Below are 15,389 nucleotides of genomic sequence, written 5' to 3'. Positions count from 1 at the left end.
AAACACGAGGCAGATTCAATCCATAAAACATGGTGGCATATTTTACCTTTTACATTTCACTACGGCTACAAATGAAAAGCTACTCAATGTAAAATTATAGATGTGTTACAAAACTATCATACTGAAAAATCACATAAAGTTTTGTAATAAAAACTTATTCAGAAACCACTGAAGGGACATCTAATGCTCTGAATGTTGAATAACTGACTTCATAATACTTATTCTAAATTATTGCCAGCAGCAACGATAACAATAATGGATCAAAAATTTAGGGCCACTTTTATTTATGAGCAAGAGCTTTAAAATAAATGCATAAATCCTAGGCTCGTCTTTTTCCACATTCGTATTCCGCCCTCAGTGGCTGTCAGTCCTAATGGAATGAACTTGATGCTGAAGGACTTGACCAGGCCCAAGCCAGGCCAGCGCCCAAAGCAAGGGCTCCTAGGTGCTCTGCAGCTGCTATGCCCTTAGGATCCCTGCCCCCTCCCTCCATACTTCCACCATTTGGTGTGTACCCCACACCAGACACAGCCCCCCCTCCCACACCCAGGTCTGCCATGTCACGTAGTTGGAGAACTGATGTTTTACAAACAAGCCTTCCACCCCAGTCTATTGAGGTCATTCTGAAATTTTAAAAGTGCAGGGTGCCTGGTGGCTCAATCAGTTAAGTATCCAGTTCCTCATTTTAGCTCAGGTCATGATCTCACAGTTCATGGGATGGAGCCTCACATTGGGCTCTGTACTGACAGAATGTGCTTAGGGTTCTCTCTCTCCCTCTCTCTCTTTGTCCCTCCCCCACTCACGCCCTCTCTCTTTCTCTCTCTCTCTCTCTCTCTCAAAACATTTTTTTTGAAGTATAACTATATTGACCTGGGTTGCAATCCCAGCTTCAAAGGCACTTATTCTTAGGGTGCCTGGATGGCTCAGTAGGTTAAGTGTCTGACTTTGGCTCCATGTCATGATCTCGCTGTGTGTGATTTCTAGCCCCGCTTCGGGTTCAGTGCTGACAGCTCAGAGCCTGGAGCCTGCTTCGGATTCTATGTCTCCCTCTCTNCCCCCCCCCCCCACTCATGCTTTGTCTCTGTCTCTCTCTCAAAAAATTTGTTTAAAAATGTACTTTCCTCCTATACCTGGTTCTCATCTTTGGATGGAAATGTACAGAGTTGCAGAGGTGAGTAAACGAGACAGTACGCATAAAGCCCACCTAGTCAGAGGGGCTTATCACTGTGCCTCATTCAGTTGTTCACCATCTTTGTCATCCCGCTTCCCAAGTCCCCTTAACTTTCCAGCTCACAGCCCTCAGCTCCTTTGCACTAGGGACAGCGAGAATCCTGCTCAGTGTCGTCCAAAACTGCCCTCCAACAGCAGCCTGTCTCCTCAGTTTGATTGAGAGGTGATCCCCGTCTCTGCACTAGGTAACGTGGACTGTGCCAGCTGTGTGAGGCCATCTGGAGGCCAGTCACCCTGCCCACCACTGTTCTGACCTCCCTAACCCCATACTCCGTGTGCCGCTCAAATGGAATCACCACCTGGCGCCATACTACCACTGTCTTTAAGCTTCCAGACATTTCCACGCAGCCTGGACATTCCCACTGCTGGTCTGTGCCAGCCACCTACATGTGCAGGGAGCCATCCTTGGAATAGTTCAACATTTTTTGATACATCTAGACTAAGATATTTAAAATTTGCCTTTCTCATTAATCAATGCATGATCTCTTTATTTACTCTTTGTTTGCTGTTCCTATTCAACATATTCCTGTTTCTTGAGGGCTTTTGTTCAATAAATAAAATAGGTCCCTCCAAAGTGGACACACATCTGTCTGCATGCTGCAGGAGAGCTGAGCGGCTTTCCCTGGACTTGACCTTTTGGTAGCTGGACTCAGCTTTCCAACCGACTGGGCCTATTTGTTAAAAGGAGATAGACAACATTAAATATTTTCTAAGACGAAACAAGGATTGATGTAATTAAAATAATATTTTATGATATGTGATAAATATTTTTAACTACTTTATAGGTGGAAACATATCTAACCTGAAAGAAAACACATGAAACCTCCAACCAGGTTTCATCCAGACAAATATGACAGTCAAGCCAAACATTCCACCTCCATTTAAAAGAATAAGCATTACCAGCCTCTACTGCTTTCAAGTGTTCTGAATTCAGAGCACCCCAACATGAACCAAATTATTCCAGTTTCTTTTTTTTTCATGCTTATTTATTTTTGAGGGAGGGAAGGGCAGAGAGAGAAGGAGACACAGAATCTGAAGCAGGCTCCAGGCTCTGAGCTGTCAGCAGGGAGTCCAGTGCAGGGCTTGAACTCATGAACCATGAGATCATGACCTGATTTGAAGTCAGACGCTTCAACTGACTGAGCCACCTGGGCGCCCTGCCCCAGTTTCTAATATGATCAAATACAGGTTTAATGGTATTGTTTAACAAATAAAATTTTCTCTTTATTTAAAAAAAGTACCCCATTTCTAACATCAAGTTTTACCCGTAATAAATATGTTTCAAACAAAGAAGGCAAGAAACCCTGTGAGTTTTCAGAGTCAGTATTTCAGTCAGTTGCTTTGTTTCAGAGCTGAGCAGTGCCCGCACGGTAGTCTTTGAGATGAGTGAGAGTTTTGTCAAGTGCAAGAAAGCCCACTTGTGCGTGGGGGCTCCTTCTCAGGGAGGTCAGTTTTAGTGGCGTCCATATAGACTTAAGTATCTAGGAATGAATCCTTTTAAAACTAATCATGTGCCCCATGGAAAATCCCCATGTGCCTCCAGAAGTGCGCATAGCTCAGTTTGAGATGCAAGTATCTTAGAACTCTTACTTCACTTTCCTTTAAATGGGAGTGTAATATGTTCTTGACTTATCTCCACCTTCTACAACTACGAGCTTCTTGAAAGTAGGGGCTATATTTCTATAACTCTCGTTGGTACCCCTTCTACACCTCGAAGAGTGCCTGGCCCAGAGCAGGCTGGGTGCCCACCTACACATACAGGATGCACACTCATATGCCCACCAGGGGCCAGCAAGGGGGTGTGAATGAGGGAAGCAAGCTAGGTATGAGACCATTGGGCACAGAGAAACCGTGACCCGAATGAGCAGGTCCACATTCACAGACCACCAAGGAAGACCTATATTAAAAACAGACTGGCATCACAACTGACTGTACATGTTTGAAGAAACAGGGAGCCATGGTTCGGGTCTTGGGACACTTGCCTGATGACGTAACCTTCAGTGCCAAGCTGAGACAGTGGGACTTGCGGGCTTGAATTAAATCTGCGGAGGTGGAGGAGGTTAGCAATCGGAGGAGGGCTTCTGCTCTGGAAATGAACTGAGTGGCAGCAGCTCAGGACATAGGAGAAGTAGGGGTGCTGAGGAAGGGGACTGTGGCTGGCCATACTCAGGAAGTTGGATTTGATTCTGTGGCAGGGGGACCCATGGGAGGCTTAAAGGCAAGAATCACCCTGATTAGAAAATATATGTGTGTGTATGTATACATATACGCATATATATGTATGTATACAATATACATATATATATATGTATATGCATATACATGTTTGAAGAGGTATTTTCAGGTGGTCAACATGGGTTTTCTTCTGCTGTCTCCCTGCTGGGATCATGACGACTGCATGCACACCCCTATCAGTTATAACCCTTTTGAGTTGCTTTTGACATTGCCATGGAGGCAGCATCCCACAGTGGCATGAAACCTCACACGTCAGGTCTGCACCCCACCAGCCACGTGCCCTCGGAAAACCTGCCTGATTTCCCCGGGGCCTCCTCTCCTTCCAGTAAAATGTGGGAGAACAATTGCACCTGTTACAGAGAAGCGCAGTCTTCTTAATTTAATGAGTTACTACACGTAAACTACGTCAGACGGGACCTGGGAAACAGCAAGTGCCCAAAAAGAGTTAGGTTATTATTCTGTTTATTATGGGATGACAATTTGAATTTGGACTATCTTCCTTCCCTTCAAAAAAACTCCAACATGCTGCTGTGAGCTTAAGGACCTTGACTTCTTGGAAGCTCTGGTTAACACACAAAACACACCGTATAGAAATTAGAATGTGAAAAAAAAAGGGATACAAGTCTTCTCTCAAGACTTGAAATTATGATTTTTTTAACATCTCTCACTTTCCATGAACTAGAGAACTCATCTTACTCAATACAGCCCATCCTTGAATGTCTTTCCTTTATTCCTGTCATTGCTTTTCTTTTTTTTTTGTGTGTGCTCTAGTCCTTCCTGGCCTTTTTGTTGTTTCTCCTTCCGGGCTTGGTGGTGGTGGGACTCGCCCCTGCACACATTTTCTTCCCAGCAGAGGTCCGTGTGAGCCCACTATTGTGAGGGAAACAGAATGTATTATTGGCCTGATATTATTGAAATTTTGAGACCTTGCCTTTCAAATGCTTGCATCCCATGGAGGGGGACACCCGCTGGGCAGAACTTTCTTGCCTGTTGTGCAAACATCTGTAAAGGCACCGCCACGGCAGTCTCGGAGGCTCCCACCCAGCCACAAACTGCAGAAATCAGGTACTGGGGGTGTCGGCCACGACCGTTTGTCCCTGGAGCGAGGGAGGTTTTCCTGAGTCCAGCGCCCACCGTTGTAGATCCCTGGTCTTGGGAGTTTAGTTGTTTGTCCATCCTGGAAGCACTCCCCAGTGACTCTCTATTCCTGTCCTCGTGGTAAGGGCATTTACCACCCCACCTTTTGGGAGACAGACATCAGAGGCGAAGAATACTGACTCTCCCCTGGTGTCCCCGCTAAACCTCAGCACTTCCAGGGCACAGGTGACAGGGATAAGCGCCTTGTGTCCCTGGCATGAGTCTGGAGGCTCATGGTGGCCAGGGTCGCTCAGACCCCACCAGGAGCTACCAAAATCAACGGGAGCGAATCTTGGAATCAGTAGAGCATGTCCTGTGCTGGCCTCTGGCATGCTTTTTGATTTTGGTTAGAAGACATGTATCTCTGAGTCATAATTTATTCGTGTCTCAGGAAATAATTTGAAATCTATTATTCAGAATAATTGGAATACTTTCAAAAAGAAAAACAGGATTGATCGATTTTGCATTAAAAAACCTTAAATTTGGGTGCCTTCCTTCTTCCTTTATTCCCTCCTCCAAAAAAGAATGAAAACACAAAATAAGATTTGAATGACCCTTCGTGAAAATATCTTGAATCATTAGTCGTGAAGACCAAAATCTCCAGTGCCCACCCCCGGACAGTTTTATTGGTGAACCGCGAAGGTCACCTGATCAGGGAGACAGTCACATGGTGTGTCAGAAAGGGGCTGCTCTCAAATATCGCCAGCGCAGTAGCACACAGGTGAAGGCTCGGAGAAGAGACAAAGCAACCAAGGCAAAACTGCACAGGGGCGATGGGGACCCTCTCCTTGCACGTTTTTTTCTTTCTGGAATAAACTTAGAATAATTTTTGTGTTCAAATTCATTCTCAGATATCAGCCCAAACGGTTATAGTTCCTCTGGATATCTGTTCTAAATTTAGCATTGAAAAGAACATCACCTATTTCGTTTTTCTATCCCAGTCTTTTTTTTAGTCTGATTTTTCTATCCTAATTGTTTTTTTAGTCTATCCCAATCTTTTTTTTTTAAGTCAGCAGTTAAGAAAATCAAGACTGCCACTTATATAATCACCCAACTGAGCCACTAATGCTTACAAATGCCCTTTATTTTAAAAATAACCCATATATAGTTATGTAAACATTAAAAAACCCTATCACCTGGGGCGCCTGGGTGGCTCAGTTGGTTAAGCATCTGACTTTGGCTCAGGTCGTGACCTCACGGTTCATGAGTTTGAGCCCTGGGTCTGGCTCTTTGCTGACAGCTCAGAGCCTGGAGCCTGCTTCAAATTCTGTGTCTCCCTCTTTCTCTGCCCCTCCCCTGCTTGCACTCTGCCTCTCTCTCTCTCTCTCTCAAAAATAAACATTAAAAAATTTTTAAAAACCTATAACCCTAATAGCCTCTCAGTCCCTTGGTGAGATGCTACAGCCACAGTTCCTAGAAGACATTTTATGAGTGAAGTTCCTTCTAAATCAGAGAGAGATGGATTTCCTTGATTCAAATTGCTGGTATACATAGTTAGGTTAATTAGTAGATTCAAAACAAATCTTTGGTGTTCTGCGGTCACACCGCCATATGAGACCACCTGATAGGTCGGGAGGAAGCGCCAAAGGCTCCTGGTGCTGCGGACCTGTGGTTCTCTACCCGGAGAGATCTGAAAATACACCCCGACCTAACCTCACCCCAGGCCAATTAAATCAGTCTTTTGGGTTAGGATCTCAGGGTTTTTTTTAATATCTGTTTAATGTTTAGTTTTGAGAGAGAGACAGAGTGAGAGGGGGGAGGAACAGAAAGAGAGGGAGACACAGAATCCAAAGCAGGCTCCAGGCTCTGAGCTGTCAGCACGGAGCCCAACATGGGGCTTGAACCCACGAACCGTGAAATCATGACCTGAGTCAAAGTCAGGCGCTTAACCGACTGAGCCACCTGGGTGCCCCAGATCTCAGAATTTTTAAACTTTTTTTTTTTTTTAAGTTTTTTTATTTTGAGAGAGGGAGAGAGAGCACAGGGGAGGGGCAGAGAGAGAGAGAGAGAGAGAATCCCAAGCAGCCTCCTTGCTGTCAGTGCAGAGGGAATATGGGGCTCAAACTCACAAACCATGAGATCATGACCTGAGCTGATACCAGGAGTCAGACGCCCAACTGAATGAGCCACCCAGGCGCCTTGGATCTCAGGATTTTTAAAAAGCTGCACAATAATCATAACATGCAGCTAGAGTTGAGAACCACTGCCCTCGGGAGGGAACAGTTACTGGAGGCCAGGACGACACTCCGGTTACCTAGGGAAATGGACTGAGTTAAGCTGAAAGGCAAAGCCTTGAGTCTGGGAAGCAGAGGAGTGACTCGCTTAGTGGTTGGGAGAGTAGTTCGGTAACAGCACTCAGAGGCTGGCCTGATCACTGCTCTTATTCCAAAGAAACCCTTGCAAAAGATGCCCCCTTTCAACGAACTGGAAAGGAGCAAAGCCAGTGTTCTTTTCCAGCTTCTATAGATAGTCTCCAAAATATAAGTCGAGGAAGGAAATCATGTAAATAGGATATATTAATATTATTTAATACTTAGATATATTTTAGTATGTTTAATAATAAATAATACAGCGTCTACATATGCATGTAGACTTACTCATTGATTCATTTATTCACTGAGCTCCTGCTATGTCCCAGGTGTTCCATAAGGCACTAAAGAAATGGTAGTAAAACCACAACAGTCATGTTTCCCTCCGGGGGGAACTTAAAATAAATAATCACAAGGGACTCTAAAGCTCAGAAAGGGGAAGTGAGCTGCACTTGGGAACTCGCCCACAGCCTGGAATATCTCTGGGGTGACTCCTGTTGGGCACGAAAGGGAGAGGTGGCTTTTTTTCTNCTCCCCCACGATGGAATATCTGATTCATTGACTACAGCCATGGTCATCAGAACTATTTCTGCAACTTAAGGAGTAGGTGGCACAGGCCCGAGTATCCAGTGAAGGAAGCAGAAAGTGTTGGGCCACCTCTTGTTTGGGGGGTGAGGGGGGTCATGGTGGGAAGACTGTGTGTTTACACAGAGATAAACTCAGGGTATTTTTTGTCTTGTGAGTAAGTGACGAGCTGTTCAGGACACAACGATTGTTCCTTTCCACAGGCTACAAACGTAGTGATGGATAGGATCCAGTGTTGACTTGTCCCCTCTGTAACCTTTTTTGAAGTCATTGAAATCCTCAGCACGTGCATCAGGAGAATGTCATGTGTATGCCAAGGGACATGGGCTGGAATGGCAGGTGCAGCTTCCTGAGAGGTGGCGGGCCTGGACCTATAAAGGGACAAGACCCAGAGACATCAGGAGGTAGAGTCCGTTTCCACGGGAAGGGTGAGCGTGAGGTCAGAGCAGCGAGGAGGAATGACAGAAGCTTGTGTTGTAGACAGAAAGCAAGGAGGTTTTGATGGTGACACGGGAGATGAAAAATTACATGAGAACCAGCTGATAATTGTTCAAGACGAATGGGAGGCGACTCAAGGGGTCCCCCGGGTGTGCCACCATCACTCAGTGTCCAAGCTTTAGCCAAGGAAGGACCACTTATAAATATCTTTGAACAGACCTTGTCTTTGTTTTCATGTTTTGCTATTTATAAAATGCCTGAGTGTGCATTAACTCCATGAATCCTCAACATAACCCTGAGATGTGTTATTGAAATCAGTATGTAGATAAAGATGAAAACACAGAAGCTCACAGTGGCTCACTTGTCCAAAATCACACAGCCAGTTAAAAGGTAGAGGCAAATCTCAAATTCAAATATTTGAGCTCCACAGCCAGAAATCTGCATTGTCAAGATCCTATGGTACAACTGGGTCCTGGTCCCAGCATGTGCCCGGACATTTGTATGATTCCACACGTATCATGTGACTCTTGTGCCTTTGAGGTTGTATTCCTCTTGTTTCCTTGCATTTCTGCTTGTTCCTTAAAGGTTTGTACTGTTACGCTTACACCCTCAAATCTGCATGAGCATCAAATAGAGATTAGGGTTTTTACAAATCTGGAGTCGAAAAAATGTTATATTCAACTTCCTGTACCTGCTAGTACAGAACTGGCATTTTGTAATGCCTGCCTCCCCCTTTTCTCCCCCAGTCCGTAAGAAAGAGCTTTGGAATCCTCAGATCCCTGGAGCTGAGCAAGGAGACTCTGATCCTGTTCAGTGACAGGAAATACAACTGCTTAAAAGTCTAATTTCCCTCTCACTTTTGGAAGTCAGGTGAAAAGAAAAAAAAAGAATTTGACAGATAGCACAGAATAAGAAAAATATTGGAAACAAGAAAAGGGCATTTTTCCTATAGAGGCTCATTTCATTCTGTATACCATTTTGCTGGGATATCTGCCAGTTGTTAGCAGGAAGAATGATGTGATCCATTTTTTAAAATTTCACTCTTGAGTATTACAGAGATAAATAGCTAAATGATGGAGAAATAACTTTCATTCGCAGCAGTCATTTAAGAGGGGTAAGAAGAGCTCCAGTGTAGACCTGTTGGATGACATGGTAAGATACAACCATGAATGAAAACTTCAGTATCTCTCTGGGTGCTGGTTTAGAAGGAGCACCCATCAGACCTAGCATCAGTACGAGAAAGGAGAGCTCAGTCCATCGATAAGAGCGAGGGGACCACGTGCGAGTGTTAGGTTTATTTACAAGCCCCCGAAATTTTCCACTTGCCGACTCACAAAGAAAAAACAAGAGTCTGTGTTGTGTTTTGCTGCAGGACCAATGCAGGAGACCATCTATGACTTCTGGCGGATGGTGTGGCACGAGAACACCGCGAGCATCATAATGGTGACCAACCTCGTGGAAGTGGGACGGGTGAGTCGGCAATCCGCCTCCACGGCCACAAGTTCCTTGCTCAGTCAGGCACGAATGGGCGTGTACTCCAGCAAACGTTAACTAGGACGCCTCCTCCTATCACTTGCTGCACTTGCTTGTAAATTATCGGTAAACATAGACTGAATTGCTTTCATTTGTTGCGATAGCAACAGACAGGCAGAGCTCTCCAGATTTAAAAGCAGTTGTTATCTGGCTATATTGAGCACACAAAAACACCTCTAAGCACGAACACTTGTTGTTGGGTGTCAAAACACAATGGGTGCTGCATTAGACACGACGGCATTCCCGAACTTGGGAAAATTGACTGTAAAAACAGAGAATGCCACCGGATGCAATCCTGAACTTGGCATTCCAACATCTCCTCTTGCTTAGATTTTACTTTCCTGCTCCTCTGTTTCTTAACCTGTGAAATAGAGATCATCTTCCTCCTCCCCTCCCCCGAAGTCTTTTATTACTTTATCTATAGGAACTGGTAATGAGAGCTGTTTTTATTAAACCCGGAAATACTTAAGAAGTTATAACCTCAGTGGTGGTATGCCACAGAATTATTTCCAAAGTGAAATATAGAACTGAGTAATACGCAGGGTGCAGTTGCTTTGTTTTACAGTAAGGTGCTGGCTCTGCTCAACTCAAGAATCCGTTACTTTTTTTTTAAGTAAAACTTTATAATTTATTATGTACTTTGATTTGCGTGTGTCATTAATTGTCACTTTAACCTTGTGAAGTAAGTTGGTGTAACTTACTAGTTTTTTTTTTTAATTTATTCAAATTCAAGTTAGTTAACATACAGTGTAGTGTAGGTTTCAGCAGAATCCAGTGATTCCTCACTTACATATAACACCCAATGCTCATCCCAACAAGTGCCCTCCTTAATGCCCCTCACCCACTTAGCCCATCCCCCATCCATCTCCCCTCCAGCAACCCTCAGTTTGTTCTCAGGACTCAAGAGTGTCTCATGGTTTGCCACCCTCTCTCTTCTTATCTTAATTTTCCTTCCCTTACCCTGTGTTCATGTTGTGTTTCTCAAATTCCACATGAGTGAAATCATGTTATATTAGTTTTTCTCTGACTGACTTATTTTCCTTAGCGTCATACCCTCTAGTTACATCCACATTGTTGGAAATGGCAGGGTTTCATTCTTTTTGATCCCTGAGTAGTATTCCATTGTATGTGTAAGCATCTTCTGAATCCATTCACCTGTGGCTGGGCATTTAAGCTCTCTCCGTAACTAGGCTATTGTTGCTAGTGCTGCTATAAACATCGTGGTGCATTTACCCCTGCAAATTTATTTTGAGGGAGGGAGGGGTGCAGAAAGAGAAGGAGAGAGAGAATTCCAAGCAGGCTGCACACATCCAGCACAGAACCTGACACAGGGCTCGTTCCCATGGCCCTGGAATCACAACCCAAGGTAAGAGTCAGACGCTTAATCCACTGAGCCACCCAGGTGCCCCCACCCCATTACTTCTTAGAAAAGGTTGACATTGTGAGATTGACCCTCAGCAGCCAAGGTAGCCTGGAGATCAGCCTAGAAATGAAATATTGGGGTAGAAACCATAAAGGGGTTGTTTCCAAAGATTCTTGGTCAGCCTTAAAAAAGAAGGAAATGCTGCCATTTGCAACAACATGGATGAACCTGGAAGACGTCACACGAAGTGAAATAAGCCAGTCAACAGAATACAGGATTCGACTCATATGAGTCATCCAAAATAGTCAACTTAATAGAAGCAGAGAAATACCAGAGTGGTTGCCAAGGGCTGGGAGGAGGGGAAAAATGGGGAGTTGATGTTCATTGGGTATGCAGTTTTGGTTACACTAGATGAGTACATTCTAGAGATCTGCTCTGCAAAGTAGTGCTCATACAGTGAACAGTACAGGTTTGTGCACTTAATTTGTTCAGACGGTAGAGCTCACGTTAATTGTTCTAACAACAAAAACAAACAACAAAAAAGAACACAGGAAACTTGGGGAGGCATTGGATATGTCTATATCTTGGATATATCTATTATCTATAGTGATGCTAACAGGTGGATGCATTAAAAAAAAAAGAAACTCATCAGGCTGTGCACATGAAACATTGTATATTGGGGGCACCTGGGTGGCTCAGTACGTTGACCATTCCACTCTTGATTTCATGATCAAGCTGAGGTCATGATCCCTGGGTCATGGGATCCAGCCCCACAGCCTCAGTCCCCACACTTAGTGTGGAGCCTGCTTGAGATTCTCTCTCTCTCTCTCTCTCTCTCTCTCTCTCTCTCTCTCTTCCCCCCCCACCCTCTTCCTTGCTCATACTCTCTCTCTAAAAAATGAATAAATTTTTAAAAATAAAGCTTATTTTTAAAAAAGAAAAATTACATATTGTAATCGTATATCAGTTATACTTCAGTAAAGCTGTTTCCCAAATAAAAGAATTTTTGGAAGGTATCAGGAGGTGCAAGTCAAGAAGAGAGACATTAAGAAGTGGAAGTTACTTTCAATTCTAGCAAAAATAGCAAACTAAGTAACCTGAAAACCCTCCTCCTACAAACATCTAGAAATTCTAGATAAAATATAAATACGTATTTTAATAAGTTTGTGTATTATATGTAAATCATATGTAAATGTAAATATATATGTTAAAAAATATTTTACTTAGCTCTCAAGAAAGGAAAGTACTAGAAGCCAGAAGAGTGAGGGTTGGAGACCAGATGGAGAGTGGACGCTGCTGCTATTCTTCGGAGGCTGCACAGGTGGTGTGCATCAGTCTTGGAGGGAGTGTGGGGTCCTCAGTCTTCATGATCTCAGATCTTGGGTTTTACACCCACCAAGAACAGGAGATAATGTGTTAGGTCTGTGCAGCACAAAGAATTTGAACTTGAGATTGCCACCTGACATCTAAGCCCACAAAAAGTAGGCACTCAGAGAAGGGACGGTGGAGGAGGACACAGAGGGAGGTAGAAGAGGGAAGCCAGCTGGGCACCAGAACAGGGAAGTAAGAGGCAAGTCAGTCTTCACTGAGAATCTAAATGAGAAAGCACTTCCACCAACATATGGGTCAAAGCAAAATGCTCTGATAGGAATCAGAACTTACTGAGAACTATGAATCGTGGCATCATAGAGTAAACTTGTAGGAGCAGATAAAATGGTACCTAAGAGGGTATGTACATTTTAAAATGTCATTAAAAAAGAAGAGAGACCAAGCATCTAAATCTAAAAGATATGTGAAGAACAGAGCACAACTAAAGAAAAAAGGAAATCATAATAGAAGAGCAGAAAATTATTAAATTCAAAGCAAAAAAACAATCAGGAAAATCAACAGAATCAAAAAGGTTTTGCTTCATAAAAATAGACAGGATTCATAAAATAAACCAACTTCTGGCAATCTGAAGTACAAAAAAGAAAGCCAAAACTCTCAATATTTGGAATAAAGATTCTTTTATCATAATAGATAATATGAGTAAACAATACACTTGAAAAATTAGGTAAGTTAGGTAATTCTCAACAAATATGAGTTTCCGAAACTGACTCAAAAAGAAACAAAAATTATGGGGCACCTGGGTGGCTCAATCAGCTAAGCATCCAACTTTGGTCATGATCTCACAGCTTGTGAGTTCGAGCCCCATATTGGGCTCTAAGCTGACAGCTCAGAGCCTGTTTACGATTCTGTGCCTCCCTCTCTCTCTGCCTCTCCCCCATGCATGCTCTGTCTCTCTGTATCTCTCAAAAATAAGTGAACATTAAAAATTTTTTTTAATTCTGAGTAGACATTAATTAAAAAGTAAATGATGGTTAAAAATTGACCCAGGGAAAAGCACCAGTCCCAAAAGTATTAACATCTGTGTTCTGCTAAATATTCAAGGAGTGGATAACTCAAATCTTTTGAAAAATATTTGAAGGGAAGAGAAAAGGTAAGTCTGCTCCCCCACCTTATTTTAAGAGACTTGTATAACCTTGATATCAAAACCAGACAACAACGTAGGAAAATAGAAAATTATAGGCACCACAGATTGGGAACAGAGAAATAACCAACAGAGCAAAATAGCCCAGATGTTGACTGTAGTCATATGTAGGAAAATATGTAAATAGCGGCAAAAGCACCAACTTTTCAATCCATTGAGTTGGGTCAATGGATTTTTTTGTGTGGACAAAAGAGAAAAAAAGTCATAAAACACCCCAAAATGGATGCCAAATAAAGACCAAAATATAGCTTTTAATTAAGCTTTAAACCTTGTAGACGAAAATACGAAGAAAAATACTTACAGTCTTTTTTTAAAAGAATACTTCAACAATACCAGAAGCCCAACGTGTTAAAAAAAGAATGAGGAAATTTGACCATTTAAAACTTTCTCTATGCTAAAGGATATAAAGTGACAAGACAATGGGTAGATACTCCGAGATCGTCATGTAAAGTATAAAAACTTACAAAGCAGTAGGTTATGTATTGAAAGTCCAAAAACTGTTTATTGGTCTTTCAGTTGCCTCTGCTGGGAGACAGTAGGGGAGCTGGCTTAGAGGCTGGGTGGCAGGTGCTTCCCATGTACCTATCCTAGAAGGGGCCACCCAACGTGTCTGCCACCCATCTTTCCCCCGGACAGTGGGGATATCACACACCTGCTTCCTAGGGTTCTTATAAAGATTAAGTGAGTTTCAACATCCCAGGTGGTTAGAGAAGTTCCCTCCCCATTCTAAGGACTTCATGAATATACATATTAGTGTCACCCTTATCGTTCCACCAACAAACCTAAGATCTACAGTGATGTCTATATTTACCTTTTTTCTCCCATCCTTTTGCTGTGAAAGCAGCAATAACTACTGGGAAAAAAAAGCTCAACGCCACCAGAATTTTTGGTCTCTGCCATCTCACACTCCGTAACTGCCCAATGAAATGAATGAGGGAGGTTTCTTCTAACACAGCCCAAAGAGCAATTAGCCTATGCTAGGTTAACGTGAAATAGCTAAGCTAAAGATTTTCTGTTTCCGTGTGCTTGGGTTTCTTTCCCTGAAATGTATGCTGGATTCAGAATCCTCCATTGCACAAATATTTGCTGACTGCCTGTGCCTGATAAGGAGAGAGAGAGATCTGCAGACGGCTGTCACAGTGCCTTATTTTCCCCATGACCATACTCCTTGAAAGTCATTCAGCACCTCAGATTTTACATATTTGCATCAGAGCCCACTGAAAATAATCCCAAGGTAAATTATTCTGAAAAGTCATAGATTTTAAAATAACAAGTACTACTGGATTTAAGAAAATAAATAACTAAAGGCATACATGTTCTTTTCTCGCTTAATTGAAATTCCCAAGGCTACTCTCTCTGACTGAAGAAGTGAGCTGTTTTCATAAGCTTTAACCCTTTTACTGTAGGAAAGATGAGGACAGCATAGTTCTTTGGCTAAAAGGTCAAAAGAAGACCGTGCTATGGAATTACTACAGTGGAAAAAAAAAAAAAAAAAACCAGCTCATACACTAAAGCCCACTGTCTGGTGTATGTGGCCCATGTGACAGGGAGCTACTTTTGATTTTGAGTTACTTGGCTTTGGAAAAATAAAAAATAACAGCCATGAGGTGGTGGTCTGTTCCTTCCATCAGGCACTTGGACCCATCCCATTCAGGGCAGTCACTTTGGTTTCCTTGATGGAAACTATTCCTTCTGACAAGTAACCATGGAAATTCCAGCTCTAAGTATGCAGCTAAAGGGGAGAGAGTGACTGGGTTTCAGGTTTACCCATAAATGGAAGCCCACAGGCACAAAGAAACGCCATCATTTTACGTCTGGTAAATTTATTTAAAAAAAAAAATCCTTCTACATACTTACCAGGTTTGTGCGGCCGTGGTTAGCTCTAAACAATCCTCACCTCGTTACCTACCATCGGCCCCAAGGATCAGTCCGTCTTCAATTAGTAATGAATTTAATGTCATCTGTCCTTGAAATGTCAGGCGTGATTTGGAGGGTTTGACAAGAGGTCACATTCCCTCTGGGAAAAGGC

The 15,389-nt window shown here is 43.0% G+C and overlaps 1 protein-coding gene across 4 annotated transcripts in view; it reads left to right on the top strand.

Moving 5' to 3' along the window:
- Positions 1–15,389, top strand: part of PTPRM (protein tyrosine phosphatase receptor type M) — a 588,144-nt gene that overhangs the window by 521,056 nt on the left and 51,699 nt on the right. For all 4 annotated transcript variants that reach the window (XM_077778076.1, XM_077778074.1, XM_077778075.1 and 1 more), the window contains one exon: positions 9,307–9,404. In XM_077778076.1, coding sequence (XP_077634202.1) covers positions 9,307–9,404 — 98 coding nt within the window. The remainder of the gene's footprint in view (positions 1–9,306; positions 9,405–15,389) is intronic.

The sequence above is a fragment of the Crocuta crocuta genome, unplaced genomic scaffold (assembly GCF_008692635.1).
Source record: "Crocuta crocuta isolate KB4526 unplaced genomic scaffold, BGI_CrCroc_1.0 scaffold26, whole genome shotgun sequence".
NCBI lineage: Eukaryota > Metazoa > Chordata > Mammalia > Carnivora > Hyaenidae > Crocuta > Crocuta crocuta.
This window is presented reverse-complemented; position numbering and strand designations above follow the sequence as displayed.